The sequence below is a fragment of the Pelmatolapia mariae genome, linkage group LG20 (assembly GCF_036321145.2).
Source record: "Pelmatolapia mariae isolate MD_Pm_ZW linkage group LG20, Pm_UMD_F_2, whole genome shotgun sequence".
NCBI classification, from domain to species: Eukaryota; Metazoa; Chordata; class Actinopteri; order Cichliformes; family Cichlidae; genus Pelmatolapia; species Pelmatolapia mariae.
The window spans coordinates 15835814-15861358 of NC_086244.1; the positions used below are offsets into that span (position 1 = coordinate 15835814).

Sequence of the window (25545 nt, forward strand, 5' to 3'; positions counted from 1 at the left end):
CTCTCCGATGTGTCCCTAGTATTGTGGGACAGAGCCCTTAAAAATTAAGTACCTTGAGGGATACAATGTCCCATCATGAGAGCAGCGTTTCCAGAGTAAATTCAAATAATGCCCATATGGTGCCACTTGGACACCAACAAGAGAAACCTGTCCTTTTCATGTCTTAAAGAGAGCTTGATGTGAACCAGCCACAGCAATGACTGTACAGTAGTGTCCAAAACGAACAGACCCTAAAGGTTCAACAGCAGCATCTTAGAGCAGTGGTTTTCAAACTCGCCATTCATACTGTATGTGTCACTGATGTGGTGACAAACAAAATAAATTTGCAGGGCACAAAATCTTTGAAAACCTCTAATGCTCTGGTCCACTAACATAATTGGCTAACAACAAACAACTAGGATTATAATTCAAGTGTGAGTGTATGAGCATCTAAACAGAAAAGCTTTAATGCCAAAATGTACTCCTAGGATCTCATTTGAAAGGAAACATCTTCTATTTTCTGAAAATGTGCCTGTTTAGCGTGTGAATGAAACTAAACTCACACCTAACCTTAGCTGAGTTGCTGATGACCTGGTGGATGAAGCTAACCAACTATGCAGTAGTTAACGATGCCTAAAGTGCCTGAATTAGGCTTAAATGTGTTCACATATGCAGCAGCTAGTTGGATGTCTTCTGTGGTAGCAAAATGTACGTGGACTTACAGGATATGGGACTGTTTGGGTACTCCTCTAACTCAGTTGTGGTAAAGGTCTCGTCAGGACTCTGAGGCTGGTATCCACTAAAGCTTCTGATGAAAGATATTCCCTCATGGACCTCGGGCCCTGATTTGAATTCCCGGTCCTCACTCTGCATTACCAGGTTGTACGATGGCTTGTACGACGGATTAGGAAATACGCCATTGATTGGAGAAGATGGCAAGCCTGGCTGAGATGTGAGGCCTGTAGTGGGTAAAGTGAGACATGGCTGGGATTTCTTCAGAGGCTTATTGTAGTAACCTTTGGGAGTCTGAGAGAAGGTAAAAGGCTTGTAGTCCTGGTCAACAACAGGCTGTGGTGGTCTGAATTGATCATGCAGCTTAGGAACATCCAAGACCTCACTGTAGTGACTCTGATCAAAATGAAGACGATGACTCGTATGTTCATCCTGAAAAACAGAGAAAATGACCTCACATTCACAGGAAGGACATCTTGGTGCTTAGAGATTAGGATAATGCACTATACAAGGAAATCAATAAATAACTGAATAGTAGAATATCCTGATGTATAGATGCATCATTAGCTGGCCAATGCTACATGATATAGTACTGGCCATCTCAACTTACTGGTAATGTCAGCCACTGGTCGGTCAGCACTGGCTTTGGGATTGGAGGATAGACTTTGTGCTTGATGCTGTTGGGTCAAAGAATGCATCAAAATATATACAAAAACAATGATTGGAAGCAAAAGTGGCAAAGTGCACAGAAAATTAATGTGCATTGCTTACCATGCCCAGTGTCTGTAGCAGATGATTATGCTGACAGGCAGAATAAGAAAAACTGCTCCCAGGGATATCAAGATCAGCATTATCAGTTGATCAGCTGGTGAAAACAATGAACCGCATCGAGTAAATCAAAGTAAATGACAAATGTTTACAGTCTTACTAAAGAAAACAGTCCGTATGGGGTAATAATTAACCTACCCGGGGGACTCAAGGTGACATCGATGGATGTATTACCACAAAGTCCAAATCCTGTTGATGCTGTCACCGTGAAGGTGTACGTACTGATGTTCAGGTTCTTTGCAGTGAGGCTGGTGGCTTCAGGATCATCTAAATCAAGACAGAGTGACCGCCATTATTACAACATAAATACATCTTTACGATCATTGCTCAACACTGGAGACTAACTTTATTTAACTCAGTCTCTATGTGTGAAGAAACAAAACCAGGACTTTGTTATAAGTAGAGAAACTTAATAGTGTGATTAAGTGTGTCCTCGTCCGAGTGCCAATCAATTTGTAAACGACATGTCAGCAACATGTTTCAGTTAACACCTCAATACTATAAAAGAAAAAAAATTGATGTCAACGAAATCAGTTAAAGACATAATTTTTGAAATTTTTTAGTATCAAAGACTTTCCCACGAATCTGATATTTTCTACCACCAATTTGAAGAGTTATAGCTATATATATTTCATCAAATTACAACCATAAAACAGGCATGGTTTCTTGTGGTTTACATTTGTGCCACAAGGGGTCATTATTTCCATTTGTTAAATCTGGCATTATTGACAGTTTCTAAGTCCAAGATAATGGAAAAATATGGGACCATGGTCATATTAACCCAATAAAAGTTCAAATTGAGGATCCTCAATTGGCAGAGAGGAAGAAGGAAGAAGATACTAAAAGTGTCAGCTAAAAGGGAAGAGGAGGGTCATCATATGCCAGGAGGTAAACACTAACAATGGATTAAACTTCAGCTAACAGAGCAACTATGAAAAAGTGCTGATCCTATGCTTAATGTCCACACTGAAATCTTAGCTGGCCTGAGTGAGTATGCCTTCATACTGTACCTGTGCTCACGTTAAAAACGTTCCCGCTCTTGTCCTGGTAGTAGAGAATATATCCATGGATGGAAGCAGTCTGCTTTTCCAGAGGTATGGGCTCCCAGGATACTTCAACAGCCGAGTCTTCCTGTTTGTTTTTCAGTTTAAAGAGCTCGCCTTCTATTTCTGGAAAGATGTGACATGCATAAAATAAACTGCTGATTGAACCATCACATTTTGTGAGAAATCACTGAATCAGTCTTACTGGTCTCTCTGATGTAGCCCTCTCTTCTCTGTAGTAGCACCGGAGCTCCCTCAGTGCAGGCGTATATGGACAGCAGGTATCTCCGACCATCTTCAAAGTTCTCTGGAATAACAAAAGGAGCTGTGCTGAAACAGATGCAAATATGATCTGCAACAGTTTTGTAGGCAAAGATGAGGACGTACTTGAAAAAATTGTGGTATTAGTTCTGTTGGGAGGCACTTTCATCCACTCGAAGTAGCATTTACCGAAGACTGGACACCAGTCCACTATGTAGCCACAGCTGGTGTTAGGACTAACAGGCCAGGACAGGAAGAAGCTACCATTGCTGCCACTGATCCAGGAGGTCTTCACCTCGGATTTATCTGAAAAATACTCTTTAAAATTAGATTTTACAACATACTCCATGTAAAAAATGAAGAGGTTAAATCAGTAGATATAGTTAAATCTTGAAAATTTTTCATGGGTTTTGAAAGCAGTTTAATGCACTTTTAAGGTATTTGGCTTCCCTTCGCAGACCAATAAAATGTGTCCAAATTTATATACTCGTCATGACTTGGATATATAGAATATAAACACAACAATTACAGATTTGTATACTTATAATAACTATAATCTCAATCATGTGATCATGAAAACTGCTATTCCATTTCTGCATTAGTTTGGAAAACCCTTTGCTTACAGGCATCTGCACAGATTAGATAAAATCAAACCTCTTCCCCAAATGGAAATCAAAGTGAGCTTATCTGTAATGTGTGGTGCTCTGTTAGCTTCATACCTAGATTACGGTGGGGGATGATGATGGTTGATGGGGATGAGCTGCCGTTTATGTTTCTAGCCGTGACGGTGACCATGTACTCCTCACTGGGGTCCAGCGTGAGTGTAAGACTGTGATTGCTTCTGGACACATTGGTTTGGATTGACTGATTTTTGTCTTTGGTCTTTGCCCAGGCCACTTTGTAGTCAAAGATTTCTCCATGGCTCTGATTGGCCAATGGCACCTGTGGAAAAGTAACATCAAGGCTTTAAGTTTACCTGAAATGGTAACAGTGTCCTCTGAAACATCATTTTCTAACTGTATAAGATATTGCACTGATATTTTAGAGGTTTTTTAAAGATATGTTTTTATTAGTTCTGTCAAAATTAACGCATTAACGCAGATTAAGCCGTCAACACGATTAACACGATACAAAAAATGTAACGCTATTAACGCATCTGGAGTGCAGAATGACTTAAAATTCTTGAAATGTTTCTGCCAACGCATTTTGGGCAGTTTGTCCAAGTAGAGTTACCTTCACATATGCGCAAATGGGCATTTGATCTGGTAGTGACGGACAGCTGAACCAATCAACTCAATTTGGAAGGCGATAAATGCACATGGCCCTCTCAATGGGAAATTTGAGTTATAAAAAAAATAATAAGACGGAACAGTCGACCGACATAAAGTATTATGCACATTGTGCAAGAAGGAATTTTCTTTTCACTGAAGCAGTTAAAATATCATATTGACGCGAAGCATACGTTAGTCGGGGATGCTGCTAGCACTTTGGCTAACGTGTCACCCAGCTTGCGACAAACCACTCACGCACCATCGGGGACTCAGTAAGTCTGCCTCGGACATATTGACTGACACAATTGCCAAGTAGATTGCAACAAACTGCAGACCTATTAATAACGTTGAGAACACGTGCTTTACATAGCTTTGGTTCCACGTCTCAAGGACTTGAAGTGCCTCCCCAAGAGTGACAGAGAGAGAGTGGATAAATGTTTACAGAGTTTTTTGTTAAGATGAATGTTCAAGATGTTCAATAAACATGTTAAGTGTGTATATTTTCCCTTTTTTTCAGAATCTGTTTGCTCACGCAAAATGAAATGTGACTAATATAGAATAAAAATGAATGATATTTAATCGTGATTAATCAAAATTAACCCACAGTAACCCTGTGATGAATCTGATTAAACATTTTAATTGTTTGACAGCGCTAATATATATATTATATATTAGTAAGTATACACTAATATATATTATATATTAGTGTATACTTACCTTTCAGTATATAGGTTTTTTTTAAAGTTGTATTTCACAGGAGAGAACCTGTGCTAAAAAGATTGAAGAAAACTATTCAAATTTTCTTTGAATTTAAGCATACATTGTTTGTTTATTCTCCATTTATTTAATTATATTGCATAAATGTCTGTTACAAGCTTAAATATAAAGTTGCAAAAAGCGTCATTGCAGCCAGGCTATTGATCAAGTAATTGCGATTAATTGTGATTAATCGCGATTAATTACAGAAAATTGTGAGATTAATTAGTTAAATTTTTTTAATCTATTGACAGCACTAGTTTTTATTGCATCAAGTTGTGAGGCAAAAAAATGAATCCAACATGCAAGTACCAAAAGCTCTAGTTTCTCTAAAGACCACTTGAGGCTGGCTCCAAAAGTAAGTCAGTTTCCAGATTTAGACCTTACCAACATGCCTCATAAAAGCCTTGCAAAAGGCAACTTGGACTCACCTTCCAGGAGATTACAGTCTGATCTTCCTTCACCTTCATCCACACGTCAAGAGCATCTGGAACTGTGGTGCAACCAGACAAACAACATCTATTACATTCTCAAAGTTTTTAAGTCTTTTCTCTAAAAAAAACGAAAAAACTACTTACCATCACCCTTTGTGCGGATTTTGACACTTTTGCTCCAGTCACTCCATTTCCAGAAATGCTGTGCTGTTCCACATCGGACCCTCACGTCATAGTCCCAGTGTGGTATCAAGTCCTTGATAACTGCAGCTGTGAGGCCAACTCCAAAGTTTTCAGTCTGGAAAACCTGCAAGGACAAGAATTATGTTAGCTGACTTCAGTGAAAACCTTTACTTTGAAAAGCCAGTACCTTAGCTTCCTTTTTAATCTACTCACTTTGGTATTAGAGTTTCCATCACTGACATCTACTTGGCATGTGAGGTTGAGATTACTGTACTTCTTCACAGTCCAGCTCCATTTCAGACTGATGTTTCTGGGGTTCACAGTTGAAGCTGCCACTTTGTCTGGAGCGACCATGTGCACTAAAACAAGAGATCACAACAATCAGCTGATCTTAAGGATTAAGAATAGTCATTTTAACCAAATTTTATTCAAAGCTTTACCTCTTTTGGTCAGGTTTGCCTTGTCATGGATCTCCAGCTTTCCCAGCCGATTAGTTGCTGTTAAGGTCCAGTTCCTCTCAACTGCATCCACCTCTACTTTTTGTGAGCATTTTCCTGAACGTCCATTGATGCATGGGCTAAAATGTAAAAAAAATATACACTGCTTAAATATTTACAAGTAAATAAATACAGAGGCTAGCAGGACTACACATTCACTAGAAAGCAAAGTAAGAGTACATTTAAAATTTGTCATTGACTGAAGTCCTTATTGCTTAATCAATAATGTTTGGTGCTTTAAAGTTTAGTTTATAGATCCCAAAATGTTTTTGCTTTGATGGTCTTTTAAAGCGGAGCATTTCTCTCAAGTGCTTGAAACTACTTTTAAAAAATATTTTTTGGGTTTTTTTTTTTTTTTTTAAGTACTCTGGTGACGAGGTGTACTGTGTGCAGTGTTCACTGCAAATAATATAAAGTGAAATTAAAGAAGAATAGCCCTGAAAACAACTCCACTGTGATTTCATCAAGTACGTTCTCTTTGTAAACTCACTTTGAACTTTTGACCTACATGGCATTACATACTGTGAGAAGCATAACTACTGTTTATTCCATAATTAATCAATTTGTTTATTGGATTATATTCATGCTGGGCACTTTATTTTAGTTTTCAAATAATGTGTTAATCATCTCTGCATGTGTGTGTGTGGCTTATGCTTGGATATGCATGGATTTTACAACGGAGAGTGGGGCACTTTAAAAGGGAATGTTTTAACAAGGCGTGATATGTTGTAGATTTTCAGGTCAGAGTAAGCTAACTCTAACTAAAAGTAGTAAACAGGGCAGCCTGTCTGTCTGTGATTGTATTGGAGTCTGCGAGCTCTCGCAGCAGAGCACTTTGCTTCCTGACTACTTTTTTTTTTTTCAATAAAGCATCCTGCAATTGAAGTTGCATAGCAAGTGCTCATTTTTGTAACTTCTGACTACAGATCATCGAGATCATCGAGATCATCTAAAAGTATGGTTCATCAACTTTTTGTTCTTCTAAATTTGAAACGGTCTGCAGTGATTTTTAACAAGGTGTCCAGTGAGTGCACACCTTATTTATAAGATTCACACCCTCAGATGCTTCCATACAGGAGACTGTAGATATATTAGGGGTGGTCGGGTCTTATTATACCTTCCTTGGAGCTGATATGTTCTTTCCATTGCAGGATGTTCGTTTGCTGCCCTTCCTACGTTCCAAAAACAATCGATTGATTCCAGATCCCGGGTTTCACACTGAAGATCATTGTCATCAGGAGGGTCTAAGTTTGTGGCAAATACCAGGAAAAACAGAAAAATCAGCATTTATTTACAAGATCAATTTGACAAAACCACAATCTCAAATGCTACATCATACTTACAGCTGACGTGAAAACTGGCTCCGTTGATGTTTCCTTTGGTTGTTTCACATTTTACATCACTCCAGTTTTCTGATTCTTGGTCCAGGTGAACAGTCAGGGAGTGCACATGTTCACTGTTCTTTGTAGTCGTTACATTAGTGCCTTTGTAGTCATGTAGAAACATTGTTTTAATACTTGCCCCGTCTGGCACCATGCAGCAGAATGTGGCTGTGCTGCCCACCTTGAATATTTGGTCTCTTGAGAGAATCAGTATTTCACCCTGGTCTGAAGAAGCACAGTGATAAGAATAAACAAGACAAATGTTTAAGAATGATAAAAAGATCAAATGATCTGAACTCAATATTAACCAGGTAGCGTCTTCTGCATCCATGTGCTTGATTGGTTGTTGTATTGGGACCTGAGCTGGACTGAAGGGCGAGCACACTGCGATGGTAAATGGGAAGTCCATTTCCAGGAATGAGTAGATCCTATCTGTGCAGGTGCCACAACAACTTCACCCTACAACATTATCATAAACACATTAGAGCAACAGCTTTTTGTTTGGAGGCTACAGAAGTGAGGATTATAGTTACCCATAATGATCTCTTACATTGTGTACAGGTTTGTCTGCTATGAGAAGCTGCAGCTCGTACACGAGCCCATCTCGTATCACAGAGCAAGAAGGGTCATCTTCCCACTTTAACAGGAAACTGTCGTAGTCAAGAGTCACATTCTGAGGTCCACAACGCAAAACACCTGAAGGAAGTGACCACAGGACATTTTATGGTTAAAGTGGAACACTGAACAATTCTTCATAGTCATTGTTGGGCTATTTGAACAGCAGTCAGTGAGGACACAGCCAGTGGGGCCAACAGTGTTGTCACTGCCCGGGCATCAAATTCTGATGTTTTGTTAAAGACTTTGTTAAAAAAACTGTCGCCAAAAACAGAGTTCATCTATTGTTCATTTGAGACATCTTTTAAAAGTGAGTCAATCCCCATACATGTGTCACCATGTTCAAATGTCCAGCTTTACAGCAAAACATGTTTACAGCCTCATACTATTTCTTTTTTGGCACTTGGTAACAAATTTCACTTATGCAGCAACTGTTTAAGTTGTATGAAGACTCCTTATTATCCATTTCAGGCCCATTTTGACTAGCAAATGTGTCTGAAGTAGGATACTAGTTCTCTCTTAGTCTTTGCCTCAGCTAATTCAAGTGGATTTATCTGTTCTTCGTGCTGAGGGTGAACCTGCTTCATCTGTGAAAAGAACAGGTTCTCAGTGATGGACATTCTGGAATTCTATGGCAGATGCCACTCAGACATGACGATGGATGACCACCCCAATGAAATCAGTTTCTGATGGTTTGGTCAGAAAGATTCACAGCAGTGGCGTGGAGGTGGAGGTCATTTTGTGGAGCTCTGGCAGAGCTCATCCTGTTCATCCCTGCAGAAAGAAACAGATACAGGTACTGCTGCTGGGCCCTGTCCAGCTGTCTAACCTGTCTCCTGGACTTTCCCCAAACCTGTCTGATTCCAAGATTTTTTATTTTATTTTGGCCACCATCGGTCCAGCAGCTACAAAGAAATTATTGTAAAAGCCACAAACTACACGTTTCATTTTCTTTATGCTCCCTTCATAAATACTTAGATCAAATAATGCAGCTTACCCTATGTCTAATAATACTGTTTAATACATTCCACATACCTTTAATGTGTTTCTATTATTCTCTAATATTTTATTATAAATCTTTGTAATACTTTTTTTTATATATATTTTCTGTTTCCTCTCTTCTGTATTGTTCTATCTATTATAATTCACCTGTAAACAACATTTACATTTCATCTGTAAAAGCCACTCTTCTGTCAGTGATCAATTTTATGTTCTTTCATCCACCCATCGCTCTTTTAAAAAAAAAAATCGCAAGTTTTCTGGGGGAACCTCAGAGGGCACAAATAGTTTAAAAGCCAGTTCACTAACTGGCCACTTGAGAGCTCTTCTCTATTTTTACACAATGCCTGTTGAGAAAGTTGGAAGGAAGCATTTAAGAAGTTTTGCAAGAGAAGATGGGAAGTTAGAAGCTGACTGTCTGCATAAAGTATGTGGACATAAAGCAAGATAAAAAGGAAATCAATCATGCATTATTGTAGATGTTGAAGACATACAGCTAACTGTTGGGTTTTCAGCCATCATAGCAGCAGAGCTTCAGGGGCAAACATCATAACCACTGTCATGATGCTGGTTTGCGAAGTCTTGCTTTAAACACAGTTCATCTAGTCATCAACCTCTTGGTTTTTCAAAGTGACCATATTTGGGCACACATGGACGTCTAGAATTTAGGTTCTGTTCAATTACACCCACAGAAAAACGTATAATTTGTCAGATATTTGCATTAAAAACAAACTGGGTCAAGAAATCCACACAAATTAGCAGCAGTAAAGCCTAGCAGGTAGCTCACAGTCAAAATAGCCATACTTCTAATAAGGCAAAGTGTAATCAAATTTAAACAGGTGGTTAGCAATTAGCAGCTAATGCTCACTGAAATCTGTAGTGTGTGGAAAGCATGATCCCCTGACACGCACTGTTTGTTATATGAACAGGAAAAACTGCACATAAAAATATCCTGCATGCACACCTGAGAGCATTTACTCATTGGAGCAGCTGAAACACGACATCTTCAATCAAGATTACTTTACATTCAGATACTTTTCATACCTGCAGACTATCATGGGTTAGACGATGAAATACTCACTGTTTTCTTGTCCATCTTGTGTGCTCGTTGTGGAGAGTGACAGCAGTAACAACCATGCGATCATGATAATCCTCCCGTGTTTATTTCTTTGTAGAAAAAAAACTTCATGAATTGAGTCAAACGGTTGCCATAGCTGTGGTGATAAACATTTACAAATGGTTGTAAAGCAGATTCCTGAGGCTTCCTTTATAGAAACAAAAAACTTTCACACACAAAACACTTTTGTGAGTTTTATTTGAAGACTCTGAAGAAAAAAGTCAGAGTGTCAGTGTCAGTGTCAGATAACTCCCTGAAGTCGCTCTCCCTTCTCATGTAAGCTTTGGAAAATCATTTCAGTTCGTGATTGTGAAATCCATGTGAGCTCCAGTACAGGAAGCAGAGCAGTCGCGTTCTCGTAACTGTGACTCACAGCAGCGAGGTCAGACATTCCTCACTTGCTCTAAGACTGTTTTCAGACTTGAAACTGACTTTTTAGAAAAACATTAGTCAGAGAGAGAGAATCGGCCATCAGACTAAGGAAAACACTTGTTATCAGTTGTTCAGAACAAAAGCAGGGAAGTTTTTTAGGTAAACGCAAACAACACGCTCCAGATTAAATCTCTTAAACAGAGGCTTCTCAGATCTTGGTTAAGGAAGAGATTTCTGTCAGTTCAACTATCAGTCAGTATGCTGCAGTTTTTCCAGTAATGAAAGGGAACAGGAAGACTGGAATTCAAGGAAAATTGAAGATAAGGAAGCTCAATAAGTGCTACATTAAACAATACTTCTTATTAAGAGGCTGTTACAAGCTTTTATGTACTCCTTTTGTCTGGCTTTCCTCCAACACACCCCAGGACAGCAGTAAAACTGACTCCCCTTCCTCAATTCTGAGTAAAATCCTTTCTGCCTCACCCTGCCCTCTGCTTCCTGGAGTGTGGACATTGGTTGAACATGTCATTTGGAGCCAGTAAATATGGACAGTAAATAAAAGTGTTGTTTTGGAAGGGGTAAAGTGACTGTACATTTCTGAAATCTATTCAATCAAAGTTAAGACTTTCAAATATAAATAAACAACTTGATTTTTAACAACAGAATTTTATTTGGAAAAATATTATCACTTAACTTTGTTTTTTTGGGCATAAACTTGGGAACTGCAATTGCTGTAAACTTTAAAAGAAAGTCCACATGCTCTGTTAGCCCAACTGATAAGCCTGGGATGAGCTCTTAACAGTACAGTAGGACTCACATAGATTGCATAAATGGTGTTTTTTCAGTCTTATTGCCACATGTGTATGAAATCAAATCACCTAGCCATGTAGTTTGCCTTCACAGACATTTGTGAAAGAGCTCACTGAACTGGTCTAATATAGGATGCTACTGTTGCAACATGTCAGTTTACTCCCTGTTGAATACTGAGGAGTACGTGGTGTTACTGCAAAGCAGAAGCATTTATGAACCACAGGAAGTTGCAGAGGTGCCTAAAAATCGCCAATGCTCTGCTTACTCAGTGACTGCAGAGCTGCAAAACTTGCTGACATTAACATCAGCACAGAAACCCGGAGCCAGGGGCTTCATGGCGTGAGTTTCCACGGTCAAGCAACTCCTTTAGGTGGTCAGGCACTTAATTTCTTCCATTCATCCATCCTTTCCTGCTTATCCAATTCAGGGTCGTGGCTTTAATGTTCCTTATAAGAAAATGACTGGAAGAAGACACTATGAATACATAAAACATTTAATTAAATAAGGGGGGATTTTTATACAGGAAAATAAAACCATAAATCATTAAATAAAATTTAATTTTGTGATTTTTTGTCTCTAATATGGTAATAATAAGATAATAACACTACAAAAACTGCTCTTTAGACACATACACACACTTCTTAGTCCATGCAAAAAGCCACTTTTTACTTGTCATGAGTGACTGTGAGAAGGAAAATTACCCGAGTCAGTTATCTAATGAAATTCCTCCTTTATCAGTCATTTGAACCAGATTGTAATGACAGGCTTAGTTTTGTTTTCATACAAAGACAACAAAGAAAAGGTTCAGTCTTTCCTTTTCTCACTCAACATCTAAAGAATTCCCTCCACTCCCTGTTTCCACTGAATTTTCATTTTGGAACCACATAGCACTCCAGGAATTCCATAGAAGGCAAGTAAGTATGTGAGTTTATAATTGCAGTGTTGACTTTAAACTGAGCTACAAGCTGATCTGCAGCTGCACTGGGAGCCGCACTGAGTCACTGGTTTTACTAGACGTGTATTTAGCCACGTCTTCATGTGTCATGTCAGCTGTTGGGAATTTTTTCTTCCTTGTTATCGCCTGTCCACAGAATTATGAAAACACAACAATCCTATTCTAAGGTGTTCTCACCAATGACACACAGCTTCAAACAGTTTTCTCAGATTTCGGCATGTAAGAACATTAAGTTGCTTTTTGTAGTTATCCTTCTGTAAGACTGTGTACACAGATATTATCAGGCGTGTCCTTTTAAATTATTACATTTATTTTTATCACATATACTTACTCCACCATCTTGTGGTACAAATTAATACTATTCAGTTGATATACAGATGTTTTTAAAAAACTTTTCTTAACAGAATAATTTACCAAAAGTGACTTTAAATGGAGCCTTTGCTGCTCATTTACAGCTCTGTATTTTTTGGGGGGGACGTTTCCAGGATTTTTTACTTGGTGTTTCAGAGAAACAATTAAGTTTGGCCAGAGGATTGAGCGGACAACCACTGGGTGTGACAGAGTTTCATGACCTTGAGGCATACTGGGGGCTCAAAATATGAATATTTATTCTGGACAGCACAGTGACGCAGTGGTTAGCACTGTTGCCTTACAGCAAGAAGGTCCTGAGTTTGACTCCTCCATCTGGGCAGGGCCTTTCTGTGTGGAGTTTGTTGGAGCTTCCTCCCATAGTCCATGCAATTAGTGGGGTTAGATTGCCTGAGATTTATGCAAAAATTAAGGGCTCAAAAGTCTGTTAGACTGGACTTTTTTGAAACACAAATATTTAGCAAAGCGTTATATATATGGAGCTAAAATTTTATAGGAATGATTATATATGTCCAAATTTTGGATCATAAATTCTTTTTGCAAATCAGAGATGCTTAAGCAGAAAATGTTTTGAAAAGCCGTAAATGAGCCCTTAAAAAATTCTCCAACTTTACCTTGCATATCTTTATCTAGAAATAGTAGATTCAACCATTAAGTTCCACACAGTTGAAACTTGGACTGAGTTGGGTAATCCCAAATATACGTCAGCACTTATTTTGGTATTTTGGAATGAATAAGTCAGACCAACAATAAGCTTCAGGAATAACTTTCCCAAAGCCCAACCGCAACCCTGCTGAAAACTATGTGATCCAGTCTTTATCCAGGAAACCAGTCAATTTAAATGAACTTCATCAGTTCTGCCAAGAAGGTCAAATCCAGCCAGAATTTTACCAGAAGCGTGCTGATGGCAACTAAAAGCATGTGGTTGAGGAAGGAACTTGCTAATGGACAGTTAAACTAATATTAGTAGGAGGGGCTGAAAGGGTGCCTCAACTACTCTGCTGGAGTCAAAGTAGTCTGTAGCTGTTGCTGATAAATCTAATACAATTAAAAGCACAACGAATCAGCACATGCAGGAGAAGTAGAAACACCTCAAGAAGTACACCTAAGTATAATAGCTGTGTAAATGTACTTTACACTCCTGGCATGCAACGTGTGACAGCTCATCATTAGCAGTGCTGGCTCCCTCTAGTGTTCACTACTCATGCCAAAATCAACACCGCAGGTCAAACAAATTTCATGGTGCTTTACTGTTTCTCTGGAAACCAACAACCAAGTTTCTGGCAGTAACCAGACACAATCAAAGCATCATATAAAACACTTTGGAAGTTTATTGTTTTATTGGTTTACAGCATTGAATCAAAGGTAAGTTCTTGGTTCTTATAAACACAGATCAAAAGAAAATACTTCTCATCAAATTTTTCACTAACATAGGCTAAAAATTAATGATCAGTCAGTCGGTTCTAAGGTCTTCACTCTGTTGTGCAATACCTGTTCAATTCAATTCAATTGAGTTTTATTTACTCAGCACCAAATCACAACAACAGTCGCCTCAATGTGCTTTATAATGTAAGGCAGACCCTACAATAATACAGAGAAAAGCCCAACAATCATATGACCCCCTATGAGCAAGCACTTTGGCGACAGTGGGAAGGAAAAACTCCCTTTTAACAGGAAGAAACTTCCGGCAGAACCAGGCTCAGGGAGGGTGGCCATCTGCTGCGACGGGTTGGGGTGAGAGAAGGAAGACAGGACAAAGACATGCTGTGGAAGCTCCAACATGACCAGTTTAGTTTCTGTAGTGATGGCAGAGCCAGTCTGACACACGAACTGAAATCAGCTGATCATAGTGAGAGTGCAAGAACCAATAAACAGGATAGGCAGGCAGACTAGTGACTCCAAGGAATCATTAGTACTGGATCCAATTCCCATCGCTACAGTTGACTGTAGTTTCCATGGAAAATTCTCTATAAACACTTTCCATTTAGTTTCCGAGTAAGGGCACTAAAACCGTAAACACAGAAGATTGCTTTCAGAGTAAAAGCTGCATCGTTTAAATGTGTTGGTTGCAATGGTAAGGCAAAGCTTTTACTTTGAAGGTGAACACTACCAGTTTCTGGTTTCTGTCACACTCTTCACAGTTTCACAACTGCTCGAAGAGAAGTTATCAAGTGGTTTTTAGAGACCTGCTAGTAACCAAAGCACTACATCAGTTTCAAACTAGCCCATTTGAAGCCAGTCAGGAAACACACATTTTATATGGCAACCAGTGGTTGCCAGATGGTTTCTGACGAGTCTCTAGGGTTGGGGGACTGAGGTGTTAGAAAATAAGGTAACTTGAGGGATACGTTTTGTCATAGGAGCAGTAAGCTTTCCTCTTTGTGTCCTAAAGAGAGGCAGGAATGACTGGACAGTAGTCTGTGTAATGGACAGACCACGAAGGTACAACAGTCTCTTAAAGGAGTGGTTTTCAATCATGAAGGTATTCAAATCTCATAGAAAAAATAATATTTGCACATACAAATGGTCATAGGATAGTGTGTATGGATTCAATGATTATAGTCACATGTGGGGGTCAGGTCAAAGGTGTTCTAAATGTATTGTGGGCTTAGAGTATAAATGTAACAGACTGAAGGAGGGTCCTTCAGATCTGCAGGAGCACTGTGCACATCTCCCCATGTGCATGTGTAAATAAAGAGGAACATGGGAAGTGAAGTATTCTGTCTCGTGTCTTACCAGGTCAGAATCAAAGGATCGGGAGCGACAGCTGGTCGCAACAGTCTGTTTAACCACGTACAACCTTTTGATTTTGCACCTAAACAAATAAAAGAATGGGTGCTAATGTATACCTTTTACAGGTTTTGAACAAGTATGTGCCTCTTTGGTCCTCAGAAGGTACAAATCAATTCAGTTCAGAATCAGAAACCTTTATTGTCATTAAGCATCAGCTGTTAGAAGCAGCTCTTGGTAGCAGCATTTATAATACATAACAATAAAACCAATAAATAGGTAACAATAAAAACAAATTTAAAAAATACAAACTATCTAATCAGTAAATTCAGTTGTATTTATATGGAGCCAAATCAGAACAGCTGCCACAATGGAAATGGACAATGGAAATAAAACACTCCCTTTTAACAGGAAGAAACCTCCAGCAGAACCAGGCTCAAGGAGGGGCAATCATCTGTCACAATCTGTTGGGGTGAGGATAGGAAGACAGCTCAAAGACATGCTGTGAAAGAGAGCTAGTGACTGGCTCATGTGACTAAAGCAAAACCCAGCCCTAACCCTACCCAAAGACAATAATGAAGTTGATTAACTATGTTGTAGTTAATGATGTCTAAAGTTCCTGTGTAAGGTTTAAATGTGTTCACACATCCAGCAGCTATGCAGATGTCTTGGTGTTAATAAAATGTATGTGGACACACAGGAAATGGGACTGTGTGGTTACTCCTCTGTGGGTAAAGTGGGGCATGGCCGGGGTTTCTGCAGAAGCCTATTGTAGTCATCTTTGGAAGATGGAGAGAAGGTACAACACATCAAGTCCTGGCTACCAACAGGCTCTAGTGGTCAGAAATTATCATGCAATTCAGGAACATCCATGACCTCGCTGTAGTGACTCTGACCGAAGTGATGATGATCAAACGTATGTTCATTCTGAAAAACAGAGAAAATGACCTCATGATAATGCAATATACAAGGAAACTAATAAAGAACTGAGTAGTACAGTTGTGTGGAGTATAGAGGTAGCATTAATCAGCCAGTCAGAAAGTAATTTATTGCACTCCTCGTTGCGTCCATAAACTGACCTGAAACACACAAGAAATATCAGCTAACAAAAGAAACAACAGTTCCCCGACAGATATCCTGATTCTCTTACGGATATGTCAATGTGGGGTCACTAAAATGAATATTGAATCGGTGTGTGACGTTGCCTAAACAATGTTGGATTCTGTAGTTTGTGGTTCCCTCCCAAATCGGACCACAACTGACATGTTTAGCCGAATGCTCTCCTTAAATTGCTGGCCATCTAAGCGGTCCCAGACAGCAACAAATTCACAGAAAAAGAACAAGACAGCATCGTCAACTGCAGCAAAGTCGATTTACCATTGAACATTACTGCATTACTGAGAAATGCATTGGGATTACAGTTACATGTTACTTTAGAAATCGTGACATGTGACACTGCTTCCTGTGCATAATCTGCCCATGCTAATATCCCCAAGTTTATAGAAATCATATTATGACAGAGGTACATGTGTTGCTAAAAAAAACAATAACTTTTTACGGTTTGGTGCAAATGAGAGATGCTAGGTTTGGCACCAGATGTTTGAGGCTCCTAAAAATGACAGAGATCCCTGATAAATGTATCCACGATTGTGACAACTTACTGGTGATGTCAGCCACTTGTCTGTCAGCACCGGCTTTGGGATTGGTGAATGAACTTTGTGCTTGATGCTGTTGGGTGATAGAATGCATGAAAATAAATGCCAAACAAAGATTTGGAGACAAAAGAGGCAAATGTGCACTGCTTACCACATCCGGTGTCTGTAGGAGAGGATTGTGCAGATGGACAAAATAATAAAAACTGCTCCCAGGGCTGTCAAGGTCAGCACTGTCAAGTAAGCTGGTGAAAACAATGAAACGCATCGAGTAAATCAAAGAAAATGACAAATGTTGACAGTCTAATTAAAGAAAATAGTCTTCAAGAGGAAAAAAGTAACCTACTCGATGGATTCAAGGTAACGGTGTTGGATGAAACTGCTGTTTGTGCGTTTACCATGAAGGTGTACGAACTGATGTTCAGGTTCTTTTCAATCAGGCTGGGGGCTCCAAGAGCGACTGTATCAAGACAGAGTGACCACCAATATTACAACATAAACACATCTTTATGATCTTCAGGCAACCAGCTAATCTTTCTGTGTAGAGAAACAAAATCAGGAGTCAAACCTTGAGGATTAAATGTTTTTCTTCTAGAAATGTTCATAATCAATCAAAAGATACACTTAAACCTTTCAGGGTTTTTTTTTTACAGGTTTGACTGTATTTAAAAAACTTCCTGTGAGTACTGGGACTTCTCAATCTGCTCTAAATCATACCCTGATTTGCTGTGTTTTTCTGACTCCAGTGGGACCATGATTTACAGAATGAGCACCACATTTAATTCAGTAAGAGACTTTAATCAATCAACTGAGACCAAAAGCTCATCAGGTAAATGTTTACTGAAGTCAGATCAGTTGAGAAGCAAGGACTTTTTTTTACTTTTATATGACCTGACTTTACTCAGACTGTATAAAAGATTGGACTCATCTGTATCTCATCATGCCCAGTTTTATTTAAAACTCTATGATTTTTAAAGAAAACACTTCATCATCACCCTTTGAGCAGATTTTGACACTTTTGCTCCAGTCACCCCATTTCCAGAAATGCTGTGCTGTTCCACATCGGACCCTCACAACATAGTCCCAGTGTGGTATCAAGTCCTTGATAACTGCAGCTGTGAGGCCAACTCCAAAGTTTTCAGTCTGGAAAACCTGCAAAGACAAGAATTATGTTAGCTGACTTCAGTGGAGACTTTTACTTTGAAAAGCCAATACCTTAGCTTCCTTTTTAATCTACTCACTTTGGTATTAGAGTTTCCATCACTGACATCTACTTGGCATGTGAGGTTGAGATTACTGTACTTCTTCACAGTCCAGCTCCATTTCAGACTGATGTTTCTGGGGTTCACAGTTGAAGCTGCCACTTTGTCTGGAGCGACCATGTGCACTAAAACAAGAGATCACAACAATCAGCTGATCTTAAGGATTAAGAATAGTCATTTTAACCAAATTTTATTCAAAGCTTTACCTCTTTTGGTCAGGTTTGCCTTGTCATGGATCTCCAGCTTTCCCAGCCGATTAGTTGCTGTTAAGGTCCAGTTCCTCTCAACTGCATCCACCTCTACTTTTTGTGAGCATTTTCCTGAACGTCCATTGATGCATGGGCTAAAATGTAAAAAATATACACTGCTTAAATATTTACAAGTAAATAAATACAGAGGCTAGCAGGACTACACATTCACTAGGAAGCAAAGTAAGAGTACATTTAAAATTTCTCATTGACTGAAGTCCTTATTGCTTAATCAATAATGTTTGGTGCTTCAAAGTTTAGTTTATAGGTCCCAAAATGTTTTTGCTTTGATGGTCTTTTAAAGCGGAGCATTTCTCTCAAGTGCTTGAAACTACTTTTAAAAAAAAATTTTTTTTTTAAGTACTCTGGTGACGAGGTGTACTGTGTGCAGTTTCCACTGCAAATAATATAAAGTGAAATTAAAGAAGAATAGCCCTGAAAACAACTCCACTGTGATTTCATCAAGTATGTTTTCTTTGTAAACTCACTTTGACTTTTGACCTACATGGCATTACATACTGTGAGAAGCATAACTACTGTTTATTCCATAATTAATCAATTTGTTTATTGGATTATATTCATGCTGGGCACTTTATTTTAGTTTTCAAATAATGTGTTAATCATCTCTGCATGTGTGTGTGTGGCTTATGCTTGGACATGCATGGATTTTACAACGGAGAGTGGGGCACTTTAAAAGGGAATGTCTGCGAGCTCTCGCAGCAGAGCACTTTGCTTCCTGACTACTTTTTTTTTTTTTCAATAAACCATCCTGCAATTGAAGTTGCATAGCAAGTGTTGATTTTTGTAACTTCTGACTACAGATCATCGAGATCATCTAAAAGTATGGTTCATCAACTTTTTGTTCTTCTAAATTTGAAACGGTCTGCAGTGATTTTTAACAAGGTGTCCAGTGAGTGCACACCTTATTTATAAGATTCACACCCTCAGATGCTTCCATACAGGAGACTGTAGATATATTAGGGGTGGTTGGGTCTTATTATACCTTCCTTGGAGCTGATATGTTCTTTCCATTGCAGGATGTTCGTTTGCTGCCCTTCCTACGTTCCAAAAACAATCGATTGATTCCAGATCCCGGGTTTCACACTGAAGATCACTGTCATCAGGAGGGTCTAAGTTTGTGGCAAATACCAGGAAAAACAGAAAAAACAGCTTTTATTTACAAGATCAATTTGACAAAACCACAATCTCAAATGCTACATCATACTTACAGCTGACGTGAAAACTGGCTCCGCTGATGTTTCCTTTGGTTGTTTCACATATTACATCACTCCAGTTTTCTGATTCTTGGTCCAGGTGAACAGTCAGGGAGTGCACATGTTCACTGTTCTTTGTAGTCGTTACATTAGTGCCTTTGTAGTCATGTAGAAACATTGTTTTAATACTTGCCCCGTCTGGCACCATGCAGCAGAATGTGGCTGTGCTGCCCACCTTGAATATTTGGTCTCTTGGGAGAACCAGTATTTCACCCTGGTCTGAAGAAGCACAGTGATAAGAATAAACAAGACTGTAAAGTGTTTAAGAATGATAAAAAGATCAAATGATCTGAACTCAATATTAACCAGGTAGCGTCTTCTGCATCCATGTGCTTGATTGGTTGTTGTATTGGGACCTGAGCCGGACTGAAGGGCGAGCACACTGCGATGGTAAATGGGAAGTCCATTTCCAGGAATGAGTAGATCCTATCTGTGCAGGTGCCACAACAACTTCACCCTACAACATTATCATAAACACATTAGAGCAACAGCTTTTTGTTTGGAGGCTACAGAAGTGAGGATTATAGTTACCCATAATAATCTCTTACATTGTGTACAGGTTTGTCTGCTATGAGAAGCTGCAGCTCGTACACGAGCCCATCTCGTATCACAGAGCAAGAAGGGTCATCTTCCCACTTTAACAGGAAACTGTCGTAGTCAAGAGTCACATTCTGAGGTCCACAACGCAAAACACCTGAAGGAAGTGACCACAGGACATTTTATGGTTAAAGTGGAACACTGAACAATTCTTCATAGTCATTGTTGGGCTATTTGAACAGCAGTCAGTGAGGACACAGCCAGTGGTGCCAACAGTGTTGTCACTGCCCGGGCATCAAATACTGATGTTTTGTTAAAGACTGTCGTATCTATCTGTGCTGGTGGATGAATGAACCTACCATAGCAATCCATTTCTTAGAGCTGATGTCATTAGACATTTTCAGGTTCAAACACTACTTCAGTTCTCGAATTCAAACACTGAGCCACCAACAAAAAATTGGATATCATATTTGAAGTGCATGTTGTGTTAGCCAGTGTTGAGCATCAAGCTATGAGGCGGAAAATTGTGGTGATCCTGTCATGTGTAATGTCCTGTAATGTAGTTATACCCATCAACTCCCATGGTAAAATATCCAACTTTAGAGCAGAAATTAACATGTTTACAACCTGATACAAAAGAGTTTTGGCCTCTGTAAACCCCTGTAGTAAACAAAATAAAATCAGTTTACATTTGAGAAAAAATACATTGTTAAAGTTTACAAAGCAGGCACTGTTGTACAAAGTTATCACAGCATTTCCAAAGGTCAAAACTGGAATGAGAAGTATCATTAAAAAATAGAGAGAGAGAGAGACACTGCAGCACAAGTCTGCCAGAGGCAGGAAGTAAAAGATTTCAAAGACTCAGAGAAAGACCAAGAAAAGCTTCTCTTCTGCAGAGAGACCTTCAAGCCAGACATAAGTATGCTAAGGACACGTGGAGAAAATTACGCATAATAGAAGTATGTCCATTAGTAGATACGACGAAATGAGATCTCTTTGGCTAAATTCAATTCAATTATATTCAGTTTTATTTATACAGCACCAAATCACAACAGCAGTCGCCTCAAGGTGCTTTATATTGTAAGGTAGACCCTACAATAGTACATACAGAGAAAAACACAGACCGTTTGGGGTGAGAGAAGGAAGCCAGGATAAAAGACATGCTGTGGAAGAGAGCCAGAGATTAATAACAAGTCTGATTCAATGCAGAGAGGTCTATTAACACATATTGAGTGAGCAAGGTGACTGAAGAAGAAATACGCAATGCATCATGGGAATCCCCCAGCAGCCTACACCTATTGCAGCATAACTAAGGGAGGATTCAGGGTCACCTGGTCCAGCCCTAACTATATGCTTTAGCAAAAAGGAAAGTTTTAAGCCTAATCTTAAAAGTAGAGATAGTGTCTGTCTCCTGAATCCAAACTGGAAGCTGGTTCCACAGAAGAGGGGCCTGAAAACTGAAGCCTATGCCTCCCATTCTACTTTTAAATACTCTAGAAACAACAAGTAAGCCTGCAGTGCGAAAGCGAAGGGTTTGATTATTTAAGACCTTGTATGTGAGGAGCAGGATTTTGAATTCAATTCTGGATTTAACAGGGAGCCAAAGAAGGGAAGCCAATACTGGAGAAATCTGCTCTCTCTTTCTAGTCCCTGTCAGTACTCTTGCTCCAGCATTTTGGATTAGCTGAAGGCTTTTCGGGGAGTTTTTAGGACTTCCTGATAATAATGAATTACAGTACTCCAGCCTGGAAGTAATAAATGCATGAACTAGTTTTTTCACTCTGAGACAAGATATTTCTCATTTTAGAGATGTTGCGCAAAAGAGATACTGCTTATGTTTGGAGAAAGAAGAATGAGGTTACAGCTCAAGAACACTGTCCTTCTCATACAAAAAAGACTCCCATGAAGATATCTAAAGATTAAAAGCAAAAAAGCAAAGAAAAAAAATCCATCAAGCAAGTCTTGATGCAAGCTTAATGTTCCAGGTAAGGAAATCCCAAAAAGTTGATTTTGTTTATCTGGATTGAAGCCCGAAGAAGTCACTTGGATGAGTAATGAAATATTTCTCCCACTGAAACGCTACATCCAGATGAACAGAATCAACTTTTTGGGAATCCCACTGTAAAGTTGTGAGGTGAACTGAAGATGTGACCATTTGTGTCCATAAAAATAAAAATAAAAATAAAAATAAAAATAAAAATATCCTAGAATTTTGCTCAAAAAAGCTGAAGCAGACTTCATGGAGCCTGTTAGTAAAATTAACCACACGCCATTTCATATTTTTTGTCAGATATTTGAGTTACAGAAAAAACCCAAACCCACCAACTAGAGGTCCACAAAATTATTGAAGCTTAAGACCAACAGATAGCTCGCAATGAGGTCTGTGCCCATCTGCTAGTCAAAACGATGTTGAAAATGCAAACTTTAAACCTTTATAAAACATTTAAATGGGTGGGTTATAAAAAATGAATTATCAATTAAAAATCACCCCCTGTACAGTTGTTACAAAGGGGAAATTACAGACACTACTTATGCCTTAATTCTGCATCTCAGTGGCTAATGCTCCCTGAAAACTCTGGTGAGTGCAAAGTCAACATAACCTGGAGCTCCACTGCATGTCTTTGGCTTTTAGCATACATAGCAAAGATTACTTGTGCAAACTCAGGTGTATACACAACTAAGAGCTGAAATCTGAAATCTTCTTTACTAAAAAGATCCGATCCTTTTCATACCTGAAGACTACCACAGAGGACGACATACTTACCCTCTCCTTGTCCATCTTGCGTGCTTTGTCTGAAGAGTGAGAACAGTAGCAACCATGTGATCATGATCATCTTCCTTTGTAGACTGAGGCAATGAGTATCAGCTAACAGGTGGCTGAAAAGCATATTTCTGAGGCTCTTTAAATAGAAGCAAGGTTCAGGTTTTCTTTGAAGAATCAGTGCGCAAAATATCAGAGAGAAGAAGAAAGTTAGTGTCAGGTTACTCTGTGGAGCTGTGCTCCATTCACACGCTCACTCTGCAAATCCATTTATATAGTAAAGACTGTGACAGCCAGGTGGACCACACACAGGAAGTGGAGCAGCTGTGTGTTCTCGTAACTAGGACTCAGCTGCCAGTTGGAACACGCCTCACTAACTCTGCTGCTTTTACTGGGAACTGACCTTTTAGAAAAACATCAGTCAGAGGGAGTGAATCAGTGCCAACAAACAGAATGAATCCAAACTTCCTCGTCGTATTCATCCCTCCATTACACCTGCTGGAACTAGTGTTCAGTACAGTTCTTGTGCAGTGTGGCATACCTCATCCTCTTCTACCCATTTCCTTCATAAAGAATGGCTTCTTGACAGCCACCCTTCCACTGAAACCATTTCTGATGAGTCTTCAGTGAACAGCAGGTGAATCAGCTGAAGGGGCAGGTGCACCTCTCAGGTGTTTGCTGGATTTTTTTCCCTAGTTCTTAAGGACATGACTTTCAGATTCTGTTCACCTGCTGTAGATAGCTTTGAGGTCTGTCACTTCTTCTTCTGTCCTCCACTCGTACAGTTTCTGCTGTTTTTTAAGGAGACACTGCACAGCATGCTGAGAAATGCCTGCCTTTTGGTTAATATCTGTTTTTTGTTAAACAATACTATTCTATGTCTGTCTAACTGGGTTTGGTATTTTTAATAGATTCATCTAAAAAAAAAAAGTGTAACAAATTGTGTGTTTTGTAACAGACTGCTAGTAACAAAGTGCCCAAAGATACAATTTAAATTGAGTCCTCTGCTAATCTGTCTGTTGTGTGTGATACGACATGGGTTCATCCCTTAAGTTTAGTCCTTTTTTTTAATCTCTGAATGATTCATAGGTCACTATCAAATAGCTTAAAAAATAAAACATTCCTCTAAAAATGGTCAGATACAAACACTGAACTGAAAATGAAAAAGGGTTCACTCCATTAAAAGATTCAAAGAATAATTTCTCAGTATAGAAAGGAAGACAAGCAACAAGACAAGAAGCTTAATAGAGGTTTTTCTAACACACTTTGCTAATATGAAAAACAACTGGAAAAAGCTTATGAATAAAAATATGAATAAAGAACAGAATCCTTAAATGAAAAAGGTCAATTAAATAAGACATCATTTCCATACATCAACATTTCAGTTTATTTTGGTGTAATAATGTTCTCTGATCCATCACCTTTCTGATGATCATCCTCAAACCACGAGGCAAGATCTTGCTTGGAGTCCAAGACTGAGTGTGATTGATGGTCATTTGTAGGAGATGAAACTTTTATGTTATGTGTGTTTTTTGGGATTTTTTTTTTTTTTTTTGATATTCTGTTTCTCTCCTTTAAAATTGGAGACAGTTAATTTCTTTGTGTGTGAGCAAACTTACAAATTAAGCAGAGGATCAAATAATTATTTCACCCAGTGTACACACACACACACGCACATACGCACACTTCTCAGCCCATACAAAGAGCCCTTCTCAGGTCTGAGTAACTGTGAGGGCAAAATCTGTGGAAAATGATGTGTTGTATGATTCATTTCTCATAATCTAATCTCTACTTTTCCAGTCTTTACACAGATTACAAAGAGGCTCTTCAGTCATGACTAAACAGAAGAATTCCCTCCACTTCCCGCTTTCCACTGTGTTTTGGCAGCACGTGACGGTTTAGAAATTTCAGAGAAATTCAAGCATGACAGTCAGAATGTGAGTTTGCAGTTTCCCTGTGAGTGTTTGGTTTTAGGGATGGGGGCAAGGTAGACAATCCAAGAACAGGGTCTGAATGAACCGGAGCTGATCTTCAGCTCCAGCATGAGCCGCACTGAGTCATTGGTTTATTCAAAGTCTTTTCATGTTTAATCCACTGTAATGTTTCGTCTGCTGGGAAATGTCACCTACTGACTACAGAAATATAAAAACACAAGTCTCCTGCACAGTTCCCACCAGTCACACACAGCAAGAGCCTCCTCTGATTTCTGCATTTAAGAACCTTAAAGGTACTTTCTGTGGTTGCGGTTGAGTTAAACTGAGTTTATTGACTCTAAAGGAGCCAAATTCGTGTCCATTTTATGCTTCATCTTTGTCCGAAAATTTGATTCACGTGTGCCCTGGAAACCCATCAGGAGCAGCTGTTTGATACCGTTCGTGGGTGGCCGGTGCTTTTTGGTCAGCATGATTTGAAAGAATAATCATAGGTCATATATTAAATGTTCATGTCATACTAAATGTCCAGTTGGAATAACGTGGG

General features: G+C 39.1%; 1 protein-coding gene across 1 annotated transcript; it reads right to left on the minus strand.

Annotated features, from left to right (window-relative positions):
* Positions 1 to 626: 626 nt before the first annotated feature.
* Positions 627 to 23262, minus strand: LOC134619206 (leukemia inhibitory factor receptor-like). Its single transcript, XM_063464979.1, has 30 exons — positions 23071 to 23262; positions 20318 to 20463; positions 20076 to 20226; positions 19725 to 19988; positions 19499 to 19625; positions 18454 to 18590; positions 18227 to 18372; positions 17981 to 18137; positions 17332 to 17445; positions 17140 to 17230; positions 16995 to 17061; positions 16210 to 16260; positions 12242 to 12360; positions 10062 to 10147; positions 7917 to 8062; positions 7675 to 7825; positions 7328 to 7591; positions 7102 to 7228; positions 5928 to 6064; positions 5701 to 5846; positions 5449 to 5611; positions 5302 to 5363; positions 3563 to 3785; positions 2970 to 3149; positions 2788 to 2889; positions 2550 to 2708; positions 1678 to 1806; positions 1483 to 1576; positions 1322 to 1388; positions 627 to 1143 (listed from the first exon to the last, which is right to left on the minus strand). Exons 1-30 carry the CDS (start codon positions 23192 to 23194, stop codon positions 658 to 660), a joined length of 4416 nt encoding a protein of 1471 aa, XP_063321049.1. The 5' UTR covers positions 23195 to 23262; the 3' UTR covers positions 627 to 657.
* Between the last annotated feature and the right edge of the window lie 2283 nt (positions 23263 to 25545).

Excerpts from the sequence above, each read along its gene's own strand:
- LOC134619206 (XM_063464979.1), bottom strand. The coding sequence starts at position 23,194 with ATGCTTTTCAGCCACCTGTTAGCTGATACTCATTGCCTCAGTCTACAA. Across the intron at positions 3,786-5,301 it reads AGACTGTAATCTCCTGGAAG|GTGCCATTGGCCAATCAGAG; the intron begins GTGAGTCCAAGT and ends ACTTTTCCACAG. Across the intron at positions 2,890-2,969 it reads TAATACCACAATTTTTTCAA|AGAACTTTGAAGATGGTCGG; the intron begins GTACGTCCTCAT and ends TTGTTATTCCAG.